This window comes from Procambarus clarkii, chromosome 40, assembly GCF_040958095.1.
Source record: "Procambarus clarkii isolate CNS0578487 chromosome 40, FALCON_Pclarkii_2.0, whole genome shotgun sequence".
NCBI classification, from domain to species: domain Eukaryota; kingdom Metazoa; phylum Arthropoda; class Malacostraca; order Decapoda; family Cambaridae; genus Procambarus; species Procambarus clarkii.
In genome coordinates this window covers 5,991,728-6,008,270 of record NC_091189.1, presented here as the reverse complement: position 1 = coordinate 6,008,270, position 16,543 = coordinate 5,991,728, and the positions used below count along the sequence as shown (strand labels likewise).

Sequence of the window (16,543 nt, the reverse complement as noted above, 5' to 3'; positions counted from 1 at the left end):
ATCATCGGCTTTTATTACCACAAACACCTCACAAAAAAATCTCGAAGTCTTTCCTCCACGTCTGTGAGGAGACGACGACTGGCCCAACACTCCTGCGTCAGGTACACCAGATCATTAGCGCCTCCCTGCTACTGCCTTTTGCCACGAAATCCTATGCACTAAGTTTTTCTGGGGAGTGAATTAATCTTCGAATAATAGAGCAGTGGGAATGATGAGTGGAGCTGGTGTAAGCAACACAGGAAGAGCGGGAGTGGGTTAAGGCAGAGGCTATTTCCTGGTGGCTCTCTCTGCTACAAGCTCACCAGCGCCTGGTGCTGCCAAGTGGGACAAGGGTGGGCGGTAGTTATGGAGTATGTTGACGGAGACACGATACATGTTACACGTCATTTTAAAACACTTTTTGTGTTGTCATTATTGGTATATGATGGCCATAGAGGAGACACGCTGCTCTCTGCGTCCAGCGTGTTTCTCTGGCTCTCCCATCTCTCCCTCTCCCTCTCTCTCTCTCTCTCTCTCTCTCTCTCTCTCTCTCTCTCTCTCTCTCTCTCTCTCTCTCTCTCTCTCTCTCTCTCTCGGGTTCCCGACAGTGTCAGCTGCAGGCAGCCTCACGTGAGCTACAGGTGTGCAGGTATTTTGTGATAGGTGTAATAATGACGACCTGAGGGCATGGAGCGTCACCTGTGCGTGCTGCGGGTGGCGTGAGGGTGAACATCATCACAACACTTGTGTTCACAGGACGTCGGAGGGAGGGAGGGCGGGAGGTCAGGGGCCCCAGATGGCAGGAGGCTAGGAGCACTTGAGGTCAGGGGTCCAGGAGGCCAGGACCTCCAGACGCTGCAGCAGGTCCTGGGCCAGGAGCCCCAGACACTGGTAGTCCCAGCAGCCAGCGGACTCCAAAGCCCTGGAGACGACAGGCTTTAATAGGCGCCCAGAGACCAAGAGAGAAGCCGCTATTGGGACGCGGAACCAGAGAAGGAGCAAGGAAGGTAAAGACGGCAAGTGAGAATGTGATAATGATGAGGCAACGGCAGAAAATATCGTCCAAATAACAGGGTAGAAGGAGGGGAAAGGGAATTGAGGAAGTCGAGAATACACATGAATATATGTATTAGTACCGCGGTCACAATTGGTACGAAATAGGTGCACTATATAGTGAAGTGACGAAACCTCCCGTTCCATGGTATAGTATGGGAGAGTATTCAGTACCATTGTTAGGGGATAAAGCCGGTTAGGTTCACTGAGGTTCACCATAGCCAATGATGAGAGGGGGTCCGCGCGGTCATTGACCAGTGGTAGTCTTAGGGTAACCAGGAGTGAGGCGCACATCTACCACTGCGCCACCTAGTAAGAAGGCTGAACACAAACACATGACTGTATATACACCGTGTTGTGTCTGGGTACTCTGCTCACTACACATTTATACTTTATAAAAAGTCAACACCAACCATTACTTTGGAATGTCGTGTGTCCGACGGTCTCCAAAGCGGACAGGAAACCATCACAAGAAGAGACAAGAGGAAAAAAAACAGCAAAACTCTAGAGAATGTGGGGAAGCTTTCTGCGGAGTCCAGCTCCTGTGAAGAGCTTTCTTGTTGCAGCCCCGCACACATGTGCTCTTCCTCGAGGCTCTTCCTCGTCCTCTCCTGCACTCTTACCAGCGGGAGGCCCCCGCCCGGAGAACACTCCCACGGCAGAACCGTCCTGCTCTACACACCTTGCTACCGACACATGTGGACAGGCCACACCTGAAGAGAGAAGGTGGGAGCCGGGAGAAACATATGGCGGAGGAAAACACCCCATCACCTCCTCCACCCTCTCTATACATTCCCCATCACCACTACCCATAGCGTCATATTCATTACATACCAACCCTTTAAGCAGCGCAATGTCCTACCTTGAGGTGCTTCCTTACCTTGAGGTGCTTCCGGGGCTTAGCGTCCCCGCGGCCCGGTCGTCGATCAGGCCTCCTGGTCCACAAAGCCAGGAGTCACAAAGATCCTGTTCATCAATGTCATATATCAACACATAATTACCTGAATGGTAACACATTACAAACACAGTTGGCTGCCATTCAAACGATGACAGTGTGGTGCAAGATTGAGAAATGGTAAACATTTGTGTAGAGACGGGAAGGAAGAGCGCGGGAAGAGCCTGTGTGCCGGAGGTCAGTGAGGTGGCGGCAGACAATAAAGCATCGTGACTCAACTATACACCCACAGTTTTCTATTTTCCCAACTGCGCCAGCCACGAAAGTTATAACTCTGGCATTATACCTGGATGAGCGGTCTCTCGTCCGGATGAGCGGTCTCTCGTCCGGATGAGCGGCTTCTCGTCCGGATGAGCGGTCTCTCGTCCGGATGAGCGGTCTCTCGTCCGGATGAGTGGTCTCTCGTCCGGATGAGCGGTCTCTTATCCGGATGAGCGGTCTATTGTCAGGATGAGAGGTCCGGACGAGAGGTCTCTTATCCGGATGAGCGGTCTCTCGTCAGGATGAGAGGTCCGGACGAGAGGTCTCTCAGATGGACGAGAGGTCTCTCGCCTGGAAGAGAAGGGTATATATACAGCTCTCATCTGGGAGTTAGTTATATACCTCTGGGGGATACAATATTTTGACAAATTCACGATTAATGGTTCTTCATTCTATTTGTCTTATCATCCTTCCTTTCAATGTGTATATACGTAAGTCAACATATATATATACATACACATCAACACCCATACACACATATGTACATAATGGAGCCCGTACCTTGTCAAGCACAAGATGAAGCTGGAAAAAGTTCAAAGGTATGCCACTAGACTAGTCCCAGAACTAAGAGGCATGAGTTACGAGGAAAGGCTGCGGGAAATGCACCTTACGACACTGGAAGACAGAAGAGTAAGGGGAGACATGATCACAACCTACAAAATCCTCAGGGGAATCGACCGGGTAAACAAGGATAAACTATTCAACACTGGTGGGACGCGAACAAGGGGGACACAGGTGGAAACTGATTACCCACATGAGCCACAGGGACGTTAGAAAAAAACATTTTTAGTGTCAGAGTAGTTAACAGATGGAATGCATTAGGCAGTGATGTGGTGGAGGCTGACTCCATAGACAGTTTCAAATGTAGATATGACAGAGCCTAGTAGGCTCAGGAATCTGTACACCAGTTGATTGACAGTTGAGAGGCGGGACCAAAGAGCCAAAGCTCAACCCCCGTAAGCACAAATAGGTGAGTACACACACACACGCACATACGATAAGAAATCAACACAGCAACTCAGCATTACATGGCAACAAAATTACTTCCTATCATCTTCTCAATAAAACAGGTTTGAGAGCGTCTTCCAGTGACCATGGACTTGGACATTTACATAGTTGGACTGGATGAGGCGAGTGAGTGTGCGCTTCCCTTGTTGTGGTCGCTTACGCCACCAGAACCGTGGCGCACCAGACGCATCCCTCGACACACACAAGCTTCACATTCGTCTTCCACAATGACATCACAATACTCCCGATATATCACCGAGAATATCTTTTACGAGTTATGCGGTGGAATCTTTTAAAAAGAGTTATGCGGTGGAATTGAAGTCGCGTCTCTGGTTACGTCAGTCATTACAATGCGCGGACATAGTCCCGAAAGATGATTCAATGGAAGTACGTGATTATGCAAAGACGAAATCTAAAGTTGTAATAAGTTGTGTGGTTTCTTCTTGTAAAGTCACTTATAGGGTTTCAACAAGTGCATTTTTGTTTCTCATTTGCATAAAACATCAACGGATAGCATTCAGGTGTTATATATATTACAATGTAAATGTTGTTGCATTTCTCTCTCTCTTCCCGTGCCCACTGTTGCACCTCCCCGTGCCCACTGTTGCACCTCCCCGTAGCCACTGTTGCACCTCCCCGTGGCCACTGTTGCACCTCCCCGTGCCCACTGTTGCACCTCCCCGTAGCCACTGTTGCACCTCCCCGTGGCCACTGTTGCACCTCCCCGTAGCCACTGTTGCACCTCCCCGTAGCCACTGTTGCACATCCCCGTGGCCACTGTTGCACCTCCCCGTGCCCACTGTTGCACCTCCCCGTAGCCACTGTTGCACCTCCCCGTGGCCACTGTTGCACCTCCCCGTAGCCACTGTTGCACCTCCCCGTGGCCACTGTTGCACCTCCCCGTGCCCACTGTTGCACCTCCCCGTAGCCACTGTTGCACCTCCCCGTGCCCACTGTTGCACCTCCCCGTGCCCACTGTTGCACCTCCCCGTAGCCACTGTTGCACCTCCCCGTGGCCACTGTTGCACCTCCCCGTGCCCACTGTTGCACCTCCCCGTAGCCACTGTTGCACATCCCCGTGCCCACTGTTGCACCTCCCCGTGCCCACTGTTGCACCTCCCCGTAGCCACTGTTGCACCTCCCCGTGGCCACTGTTGCACCTCCCCGTGCCCACTGTTGCACCTCCCCGTAGCCACTGTTGCACATCCCCGTGCCCACTGTTGCACATCCCCGTGCCCACTGTTACTTTCTCTGACGTCTCGCTGGCTCCATCTCACTCTGGCTCCTCCGGCTGTTGTCCTCTCTCAGGCACTGACCCGCTTGTGCCAGCTGCCCCCCCAACACCTACGGTGTCAGCTTCCCCCCCAACACCTACGGTGCCAGCTGCCCCCCCCCCCAACACCTACGGTGCCAGCCCCTCGTGCTAGTGCCGGAGAGGGAAAGTCGGGAGGCCGCCGCCGCCACTTTCTCTAGCCACTAGGCAATGTTCAGCGGTGCCGTGTCCTGATTCTTAAGGCGAAACTCGTCTCCGCTCCCGACCACCGCCACACCTGCTGACTGCCACCACACCTGCTGACTGCCGCCACACCTGCCGACCACCGCCACACCTGCTGACTGCCACCACACCTGCCGACCACCACCACACCTGCCGACCACCGCCACACCTGCTGACTGCCACCACACCTGCCGATCACACCTTGATCACCGCCTCCTCCCTTCGCTGTTTCCAATAAGTTAAGCCAAACTGTTGCCGTGGCAGTTGTCCAGCAACGTACTGCTTTCTAAGGAATGTTTATCAGTAGAAATAGTTTATTAAACTCCTTCAGTGGTACGAACTTACAATCCGTCAGTGTTGGTGTGGCCGCCATCTGTATCATGGTCTAGGAAGGTCAGTGTGGCCACCATGTAGTTCATGGTCTAGGAAAGTCAGTGTGGCCACCATGTAGTTCATGGTCTAGGGAGGTCAGTGTGGCCACCATGTAGTTCATGGTCTAGGGAGGTCAGTGTGGCCACCATGTAGTTCATGGTCTAGGGAGGTCAGTGTGGCCAGCATGTAGATCATGGTCTAGGGAGGTCAGTGTGGCCAGCATGTAGATCATGGTCTAGGGAGGTCAGTGTGGCCACCATGTAGATCATGGTCTAGGGAGGTCAGTGTGGCCACCATGTAGATCATGGTCTAGGGACGTCAGTGTGGCCACCACGTAGATCATGGTCTAGGGACGTCAGTGTGGCCACCACGTAGATCATTGTCTAGGGAGGTCAGTGTGGCCAGCATGTAGATCATGGTCTAGGGAGGTCAGTGTGGCCACCATGTAGATCATGGTCTAGGGAGGTCAGTGTGGCCACCATGTAGATCATGGTCTAGGGACGTCAGTGTGGCCACCACGTAGATCATGGTCTAGGGACGTCAGTGTGGCCACCACGTAGATCATGGTCTAGGGAGGTCAGTGTGGGGTCACCGTGTAACAGCCACATTAATCATACTGTGCACCGTCATGGTGTATCTGTAAGCTCCGACATATTTGTGAAAAGTACCGATGAAACACATCACGTGTCAGCCTCACACCTCGGAGAAAGCTGCCAGAGTGTGAAGCAACCTCTGCACATCTTGCCTCTGCCGCTCACACTTTATCCTTTTCTCGAAGACGAAAAAAAAAATCAGGGAATTTAACACCTCTAGATCTTCGCAACTTTCATTCGAGGAGGCGAGGACGGACATAATATCCTTAGCAACACTCGTGGCTCACCACAGCAGCCAGAGAGTCGAGCACAACCTGTTGAAACGCAAGATTTTTGGTGTTTAAATTGTGGTTAAGACCGCAGGAGGAATGTTGCAAGGAGAGACGTTTATGGAGTGAGTGTGAGGAGTCCTCTCCCTGAACTGGCCAGGATCTTTAGTGCATCTGCGGGCCCGTGGTGGACGCCAGCGTGGCAAGCAGGCGTACCACAAGCAGTGGAGGGGGAGGAAGAGCACCAACTTTATTGCTTACGAAGCATAAAATGGCAGTAGAAAGTGAGCACGGCGGCCATTTACCGTGGGGTCGTGACCCCTAGATTCCCCCAGCCTCACCTCACCTCTCATCTCCCGTCTGCTTCTATCCAATACCAGAAAACCTTATACACTTCTACTATATCTTATTCAATACCACAACACCTTATCTAATACTACACCTTATCCCATTCATCTCGCCTAATCCAGACGACATCTTCTCAGGAAATAACCATCGTCCGCTTCTCGCTCTGCTCAAAGAAGAAAAAATAGTGCGACATTACTCTCCAGGTTATAAACAAGAAGATTCCTGGAGACTTCGTTTCTTGTGAAAGCCTCTGGTGGCCTCGGGGAAAGAAAGTGCTGGAGGCTCTTAGTAATATACTGAGCCTCTTCGCGGCGTCAGGAATGGAGGCGAAGGAGGAATGCGTATTAAAAAAATGTCAGGGGCTTATACGTGGTTATGGTACACAGTGTACAAGTTATTCAGCGCGTCTTAGACCCTAGAATACATCTGGAAATCTCCTGGGAAAAGCTTAAGTTGGTCGATGAAGCGAGAGCACGTTTAGAACGACATTTTAACGGTGTTTGTCCGCGTTATCGGACTAAGAAGTACCGGCCTTGGTAACTCAGGTATCGTAGACTTATGGTTGGGCCAAAGTTTTTAATTAGACGCTGGTTAAATTGTAAGAACGAACCGAGCCTTAGATATTTAGATACGAGCCTCTTACGCGATGGTGACGCCCATGTGGAGCACCACACGACCCTCACCACGCCCTGGGTGCTCATCATATATATATATATATATATATATATATATATATATATATATATATATATATATATATATATATATATATATATATATATATTCAGTCGCATATAGTCCTGGGGACCATTCAGGCTTGTTCGCATATATATATATATATATATATATATATATATATATATATATATATATATATATATATATATATATATATATATATATATATATATACATATATACATATATAAAGAGTATGCATTCTTCAGTAGTGACATCAAGGCTAATTTAACTTTCTAGGTTAGGTTAGTTGCTTAATACCCAGCACACGTCAATGACGAAACATACGGTAGGCCACAAGCCGACTTGAAAAACCGTAAGTAAAATTAGACGAATACTTAGTATTGCTTGCGTGTTACTTCACCCCTTCGCCGCAGTGGGGTTGGTGGCGCGCGTGTCGTAACGCTAGGGGGAAGATGAACGAAAGGGTGGGGGGGGGGGGAGGGGGGGTTGCATCTACATCTTTTGAAGACATTTCATCTCTCAGTGATGCTGGGATAGGCTTATTATCTCTGTGATATTAGGGGTGAACGTGTTATATTTAATTAATGCTGGGGATACACACGTCATCTCTCTTACAGATGCTGGGGTACGCTCAGCATCTCTGTCATTGATGCTGGTGTAGACACACCTTCTCTCAGCTTGCTTGCAGACGCAGGTTTGAAATAAGAAGCTCAGTTAACGAACCCAAAAAGAAGAGAATGAAGATAACCAAAAAGAAGAGAAGGAAGATAACCAAAAAGAAGAGAAGGAAGATAACCAAAAAGAAGAGAAGGAAGATAACCAAAAAGAAGAGAAGGAAGATAACCAAAAAGAAGAGAAGGAAGATAACCAAAAAGAAGAGAAGGAAGATAACCAAAAAGAAGAGAAGGAAGATAACCAAAAAGAAGAGAAGGAAGATAACCAAAAAGAAGAGGGTGAAGGTTTGATACAAAAATACCAAACACGCACTTGAAAGAATGGAAGAAAAGGGTGAATAAAGAACAACAATAATGAGGGTAACCAGCGCAGATAAGAGGACTCGCCAGACATTATCCAGCACACATCTTGATAAAGCCCCAGGCTGCTAATGGTCTGGACAGTGTGAGCATCGCCCTTAAAAGAAACTGTTTGTGGCAACTTTCTCCATCCACCACCGTCTCATAGCCATCAGGGTTTTGGCGCGAACTGCACAATTGTGATGCCTCTCATTATTCCTCTTCTCGGTTACATTACGCGGTCATTGTTACATTACATTACTATAAGTTTCTTAGGCATATATATGTTAGATAAACCCCGGCTCTAGTTGCTCTGGAAGGAATTGAATGGATTGGTGGAAGGTTGGGTGATGGGTCGTCGTTGGAGGGTAGAGGGATGCCTGGTGGTGCGTCCGGATGGTTGTGGACAGTCAAGGGTACGCAGGCGTGACACGAACCAATATATACATTTGTGTGTGTGTGAGTGACGCAAGACTGAGAGCGTCTTCACTTTCCCTCGACTCTCTTCCCACAGGTTCCCAGACCCGGTTTCCGCCTTACCTGGCTTCCAGTACCTTTATCCTTCCTGTGTCACTTGACTTCCAGTACCTGTGTCACTGGGTTTCCGGGGACTCTTAACAATAGTCAGAGTGCTTAAGTTCCCCCCAAGAGTACTGATAACTGTTCCTCCAGTACTTATGGCCTCATCCACTGCGGCTGGGGTCCCTTGAGCACTAGCAACTTTCACAAACTAATGTTAAATGGAATTATATATGATTACGAGAAACTATATTAGCTCAAGAAGCGTTGTGGGGTGCAGGGATGGGGGGGGGGTCGTTTTCCAGTGGGGGGAGTAGTCTCCCAGCGGGGGATGGGGGGGGGAGGGGAGGCGGAAGGGGTCTACTCAATTGCCATTAATTCGATTTGATTCATGTAAAGAAAAGGGTGCACAATAGGTGAGAGGGAAGTGGAAACAGGGAGAGATTAGGTGGTATGGAGTGGAAGTTATAGTGCGAGGTGTTAATCCAGGTAGGTGTGGGAGGGTGTGGGAGGGTGTGTGGGGGAGAGTACGACCAGTGGGGCCCCCCACGCCATGGGCTTCTCACCCCATACCCCCACACTCTTACCATTGGTCATGAAGACTCAAGAACGGATGTGTTGAGGTCCTTCACACTCTTCCTCTTCTCAGGGGGGCCTTAAGACATATTGAGATGAATAAGGTTCGTCTGTATCACAATTTACACTCGTGTACAATATAAATTATGTCTAAATTCATCATGAACCATTATCTGTGATAACTGCCCACCAGACTCATCTACACACCTTGCTGCCTACATTTCCCCGCTCCATAATGTCTCTTCCATACGTCTTCGCGTCCTGTCACTCTCCACAATATTCTTCCATCCCATTCCTATCAAGCTCTGGAACGCGTCTTCGCTAACACCTCTTTCCAGTCAAGCTTGGTCAAACTCCTCCCGCTGCCTGTCAAGCTCTGCAAGTGAGTGCAGTGGGAGGCAGAAGCGCCTGACAGGGGAAAGTGCCTTCACAGGGTAACACAGGGTTACGGTCATGGGAGAGCTGCCACAGTGGGTAGGAGAGTCATAGCAGTGATCACTGGACACGAGAAGGAGCCGCCGGAACTCACGCTCCAACACAGCTCCCACACACACACACACACACATATACAGTGTTGGAGAAACTCAAGCAAATTGAGTGTGAGTGTCCGAGCCATGAAGCTCTCCTCCGGCGGGGTCTAATTGCTAACAAAACAAAAATCATAACTTTCTAATAATTACAGCGTTAGAAAGTGTGTGTGTAGGACGTGCAAGCTTCCTCAACACCCGCTAGGATGCATAAGCTTCGCGTACTGTGCTTCCCATTATCGGGGACAGGAAGCCCGTTAGGGTTATCGAGGGTCCTTGCCAACGTCTTCCCTTCCCCAGGCTACAACCCACAACAGTCGACTAACTCCCGGGTACCTATTTGCCGCTAGGTATTCGAATCGGTCGGTTGTGATTCGAATGAGTGACTCTTGCACTTGTGTAAATATCTATATGTTATAAATTATTGCTATTATTTACGTTATTTCATTCGCCAAGTGAGAAAATTTGCACTGTACAGCACAAATATTAATCGACTAAAATGAGGATAACCTCAACGTACGCAGTAAGTGTTGAGTGTTAATAGGCTGTCCAGCGGCGGGGGCGGTGGTGGCTGTGGTCCCCGGGGCGCCAGTACGGGGCGCCAGTACGGGGCCTGGACCCAGCACGCCGGTACGTCGTTTCTACGGCGTCGCTCTCAGCCGATGCCTTTGTCTTGTATTCTTGTCTATATTGCGGAAGGTCGTGGTTCAGTAATATTATCGTATTTTGGGAGCACAAGCGTTGGGGGTCATGTCATTCCAGTGACGGGGTCATGTCGTGCCAGTGTGATAGGGACCAAGACGCGTAAGAGTGCGGCAGGAACGACATGGTCGCGGTGATGCAGTAAGAGCGTAACAAGTGTAAAATCCCATAATACTCCTCCAGCATCACGGTCTCCACAAGATCACGTCTCCACAGACAATGAAGTTAACTGTTCATCAGGGTCAAGGCGTGACACTGAGTGTAAACTTCCTTAATCAAACAGGTGGTAATATTGCATACATTATTCTGTAAGACAGCTTGGGGTGATAGTGGGCAGGTCACCACAGTTTCCACCCACTATCTTGCCCACTATCACCACAGTGATAGTGGGCAGGTCACCACAGTTTCCCAAGAGCTGAAGCCTTGTTGACTGCTCAGATTCTTCCGAATCGTGACTTAAAATTCTTATCAATCTTGCCCACGGACCCGGCAATTTACCACCAATGGATTACTTTGTTTTGTTCACGTGCTATTGCGTAGTTAGATAATCATTGTCTCAGTAGCCGAGTCACTGTTAACTGTTGATGACGCGACTGTGAAGAATCTTTATTCTAACATGTAACTGTTGGTAATGTGTGTGTGTGTGTGCCGGCAGGTGGCGACGATGGTGGTGGCGATGGTCGTCAGTGGACTGTCCGTCACTGCTGCTCACAGCGTCCAGGAGAGGTCCTACCCGCCCGCTGTCTACGCTGCTCCTCATCCGCCTCCTCCACCCCCTCCACCTCCACAGTCCTCCTCCAAAGGCAAGGGCAAGGACAAGGGGCTGTTCGATTTCGATATATTTGGAGGCTTCAAGGATCTCTTCAGCTTCGGCAAGGGTAAAGGAGGGGACAAAGAACCTGAACAAGATTACGCACCTCAGCCAATTCTTGTTTATGGCCCGCCTCCCAAGCCTAGCTATGGCCCGCCTCCCAAACCTAGCTATGGCCCGCCTCCCAAACCTAGCTATGGCCCTCCTCCCAAACCTAGCTATGGCCCGCCTCCCAAACCTAGCTATGGCCCGCCTCCTCCTCCTCCTCCCAAGCCTAGCTATGGCCCGCCTCCTAAACCTAGCTATGGCCCGCCTCCTCCTCCTCCTCCCAAACCTAGCTATGGCCCGCCTCCCAAACCCAGCTACGGTCCACCACCTCCACCACCACAGCCTACCTACGGTGCACCTAAAGCTCCTCCCACAGATTACGGTCATCCCAAGAGCGGTGATATAATCATCTCCCAACCTACAGGTAACTATGGCCCACCTCCTCCACCTCCACCTCAAGATAATTATGGCCCACCTCCACCTCCACCTCAAGATAATTATGGCCCACCTCCACCTCCACCTCAAGATAATTATGGCCCACCTCCACCTCCACCTCAAGACAATTATGGCCCACCTCCACCACCTCAAGACAATTATGGCCCACCTCCTCCACCTCCACCTCAAGATAATTATGGCCCACCTCCACCTCCACCTCAAGACAATTACGGCCCACCTCCACCTCAAGACAATTATGGCCCACCTCCTCCACCTCCACCTCAAGACAATTATGGCCCACCTCCACCTCAAGACAATTATGGCCCACCTCCACCTCAAGACAATTACGGCCCACCTCTTCCTCCTCTTGGTCCTCCTCCACCAGAAAGCTACAGCCCACCTCTTGGCCCCCAACAAAAGCAACACCCTCAGCCAGGACTGTTCGCCCCACCTCCACTTCCCCTGGCAAACTCTCCAACCAACCAGTATGTCCCTCCTCCTCCTGCTCCAGTACCTGCGCCAAACGACCAGTACATCCCTCCTCCACCACTATTCCAGCTGGCGCCCACTGGAAACAACTCACCCCTTCCAGCGCCCCTCCCCACCAACCAGTACGTCCTCCCTCTAGCGGATGCTCCAGCTGACCAGTATATACCCCCTCCGGTACCTCTTGGGCCTCTTCCTGGCCCCATTGCCGCCTCCGCCGGTACTCTTGCAGGCAGCTACATACCCCCAACACTCGCCTCCGCCGCTAGCGGGGCCAACTTTGGCCGTCGCCTGCCCACCAAGCCCGACTGCACCGCGTGCGACAACGCTCCGTGGATACCCATGCAGGTGGCAGCTCCAGTAGCACCCGCCATCGTTAACCCATTCCCCGATCATGGGTCTCCCGCCCCTGTTCCCGTCTACCCTCCTGGGTGAGTATATTTAAGATGCAATTCACGTTTTCAGTTTCTGTCACGGGTTGTTGGTTCTCGAATAACACGTGAACATAACTGTTATAACATTATTATTAGCTATATTTAACTGCTTTTAACAGCTTCCCATTAGACTCAAGTTGCCCTACGAAGCCATTGTGATCTAGTCCTTTTTTTTTGCAATTGCCAGCTGCTAGGTGGCTAGGAGCGAGTATAGTGATAAACCTGATGAAATATTGGAGGTGCTCGCTGACTTTCTGTTCCACTCATCATCCACCCTCACATCCACCCCACTCTCCCATTCTTCAATCATTGTAACGCTACCATCCACCCATTATTATACACCCTCACTAATTACCACTCACAGTGACCTTCATTATGGAATCATCGTTCTGTAATACAACGCCCGCCCGTCATTCTATTACAGTACTCGTCCATCGTCGTACCACTTAACTGTCATTATATCACTCGGTCACTATTTGCTACTGTATCATCTACTAGCGTATTATCACTATGCAACCCTTCACTCGTTGCACCACCCACAACTAATTATAATTGTACCGCTCACCCATTATTGCACCACCACCACCAACCCTTCATTGTACTACCTACTTACAATTGTACCTCTCTCTTTCACACTCGTACCATCACCACATAATTGTTGCACCCTTACCACTATCTAATAAGTGTACCCCCCCCCCCTCACACAACTATACTCCCCTCACACAACTGTACCACTCTCACACAACTGTACCACTCTCACACAACTGTACCACTCTCACACAACTGTACCACTCACTCCATCATCATTAAGCTTCCCTGCTCCCAGTATTGACTAGGAATATATAAAGTATTACGATCTTAATCACTGCTGTACTCTTGTAAGGTTACCCCGTTTTCTTCCGTCGCAGCTCTAACTTCGATGGGAGAGCTCAATCCGACTTGCTGCCCACCCAAGGGCTGCAGAGTGGAGCGCAGATCGTCAAAGCCAACCCAATCATCTCCAACTTGGGTGTAAGTGGCCAAAGCCAAAAGAGCGGGTCACACATCGTAGAATCCAACCCAATCAGCTCTAACTACGATGTGAGTGCTCAAGTCAACTTGCTGACTTCGCAAGGTTTGCAGAGCGGAGCACAGATCGTCAAAGCCAACCCAATTATCTCCAACTTGGGTGTAAGTGCCGAAAGCAGCTTGCTAGCAACCCAAGGGTTGCAGAGCGGGCCACACATCGTAGAATCCAACCCAATCAGCTCTAACTACGATGTGGGTGCTCAAGTCAACTTGCAGACTTCGCAAGGATTCCAGAACGGAGGACAGATAGTCGAAGGTAAACCAATCATCTCCAACTTGGGTGTAAGTGCCGAAAGCAACTTGCTAGCAACCCAAGGGTTGCAGAGCGGGTCACACATCGTGGAATCCAACCCAATCAGCTCTAACTACGATGTGGGTGCTCAAGTCAACTTGCTGCCGTCGCAGGGATTGCAGAGCGGAGCACAGATAGTCGAAGTCAAGCCAATCTTTATCTCCGAAAGTGAATCGTAAGTATATATTCCCACAGTTGCAAGATCACGAGGCTCTCTTCATGACGTTAATCAGTTTATAATCAGTGTTCCTCTGACATGTTCTCAGGCATAACTATTTTGGACTGTAAGCGCTTGAAACGTATAGTAATAATAATAAAACTTGGAGACGTTTATCTTCCAACAGGTTCTAACGTGTAAATAATAACTAGGCCGTTATATAAACAGTATAACTGGAAACGCATCCATATGATCCATTTCTGAAGCATTTACATAAAGGTGTTAGACATTATATATATATATATATATATATATATATATATATATATATATATATATATATATATATATATATATATATATATATACATATATATATATATATATATATATATATATATATATATATATATATATGCGAACAAGCCTGAATGGTCCCCAGGACAATATGCAACTGAAAACTCACACCCCAGAAGTGACTCGAACCCATACTCCCAGGAGCCACGCAACTGGTATGTACAAGACGCCTTAATCCACTTGACCATCACGACCGGACATAATGAGGTGATAGCCGAGGCTATTTGAACCACCCCACCGCCGGCACTCGGATAGTAATCTTGGGCATAGCATTTTACCAAATCACCTCATTCTTTGGGGCACACGTGAGGAACACAAATGCGAACAAGCCTGAATGGTCCCCAGGACAATATGCAACTGAAAACTCACACCCCAGAAGTGACTCGAACCCATACTCCCAGGAGCCACGCAACTGGTATGTACAAGACGCCTTAATCCACTTGACCATCACGACCGGACATAATGAGGTGATAGCCGAGGCTATTTGAACCACCCCACCGCCGGCACTCGGATAGTAATCTTGGGCATAGCATTTTACCAAATCACCTCATTCTTTGGGGCACACGTGAGGAACACAAATGCGAACAAGCCTGAATGGTCCCCAGGACAATATGCAACTGAAAACTCACACCCCAGAAGTGACTCGAACCCATACTCCCAGGAGCCACGCAACTGGTATGTACAAGACGCCTTAATCCACTTGACCATCACGACCGGACATAATGAGGTGATAGCCGAGGCTATTTGAACCACCCCACCGCCGGCACTCGGATAGTAATCTTGGGCATAGCATTTTACCAAATCACCTCATTCTTTGGGGCACACGTGAGGAACACAAATGCGAACAAGCCTGAATGGTCCCCAGGACAATATGCAACTGAAAACTCACACCCCAGAAGTGACTCGAACCCATACTCCCAGGAGCCACGCAACTGGTATGTACAAGACGCCTTAATCCACTTGACCATCACGACCGGACATAATGAGGTGATAGCCGAGGCTATTTGAACCACCCCACCGCCGGCACTCGGATAGTAATCTTGGGCATAGCATTTTACCAAATCACCTCATTCTTTGGGGCACACGTGAGGAACACAAATGCGAACAAGCCTGAATGGTCCCCAGGACAATATGCAACTGAAAACTCACACCCCAGAAGTGACTCGAACCCATACTCCCAGGAGCCACGCAACTGGTATGTACAAGACGCCTTAATCCACTTGACCATCACGACCGGACATAATGAGGTGATAGCCGAGGCTATTTGAACCACCCCACCGCCGGCACTCGGATAGTAATCTTGGGCATAGCATTTTACCAAATCACCTCATTCTTTGGGGCACACGTGAGGAACACAAATGCGAACAAGCCTGAATGGTCCCCAGGACAATATGCAACTGAAAACTCACACCCCAGAAGTGACTCGAACCCATACTCCCAGGAGCCACGCAACTGGTATGTACAAGACGCCTTAATCCACTTGACCATCACGACCGGACATAATGAGGTGATAGCCGAGGCTATTTGAACCACCCCACCGCCGGCACTCGGATAGTAATCTTGGGCATAGCATTTTACCAAATCACCTCATTCTTTGGGGCACACGTGAGGAACACAAATGCGAACAAGCCTGAATGGTCCCCAGGACAATATGCAACTGAAAACTCACACCCCAGAAGTGACTCGAACCCATACTCCCAGGAGCCACGCAACTGGTATGTACAAGACGCCTTAATCCACTTGACCATCACGACCGGACATAATGAGGTGATAGCCGAGGCTATTTGAACCACCCCACCGCCGGCACTCGGATAGTAATCTTGGGCATAGCATTTTACCAAATCACCTCATTCTTTGGGGCACACGTGAGGAACACAAGGAACACGTGTTCCTCACGTGTGCCCCAAAGAATGAGGTGATTTGGTAAAATGCTATGCCCAAGATTACTATCCGAGTGCCGGCGGTGGGGTGGTTCAAATAGCCTCGGCTATCACCTCATTATGTCCGGTCGTGATGGTCAAGTGGATTAAGGCGTCTTGTACATACCAGTTGCGTGGCTCCTGGGAGTATGGGTTCGAGTCAC

The 16,543-nt window shown here is 49.5% G+C and overlaps 1 protein-coding gene across 1 annotated transcript in view; it reads left to right on the top strand.

The window, feature by feature from the left end:
- The window catches only part of LOC138372991 (uncharacterized), a 48,282-nt gene that overhangs the window by 18,320 nt on the left and 13,419 nt on the right, over positions 1-16,543 (top strand). Inside the window, exons 2-3 of the mRNA XM_069339036.1 lie at positions 11,028-12,583; positions 13,495-14,121. Of these exons, the coding sequence (XP_069195137.1) occupies positions 11,028-12,583; positions 13,495-14,121 (2,183 nt within the window). The remainder of the gene's footprint in view (positions 1-11,027; positions 12,584-13,494; positions 14,122-16,543) is intronic.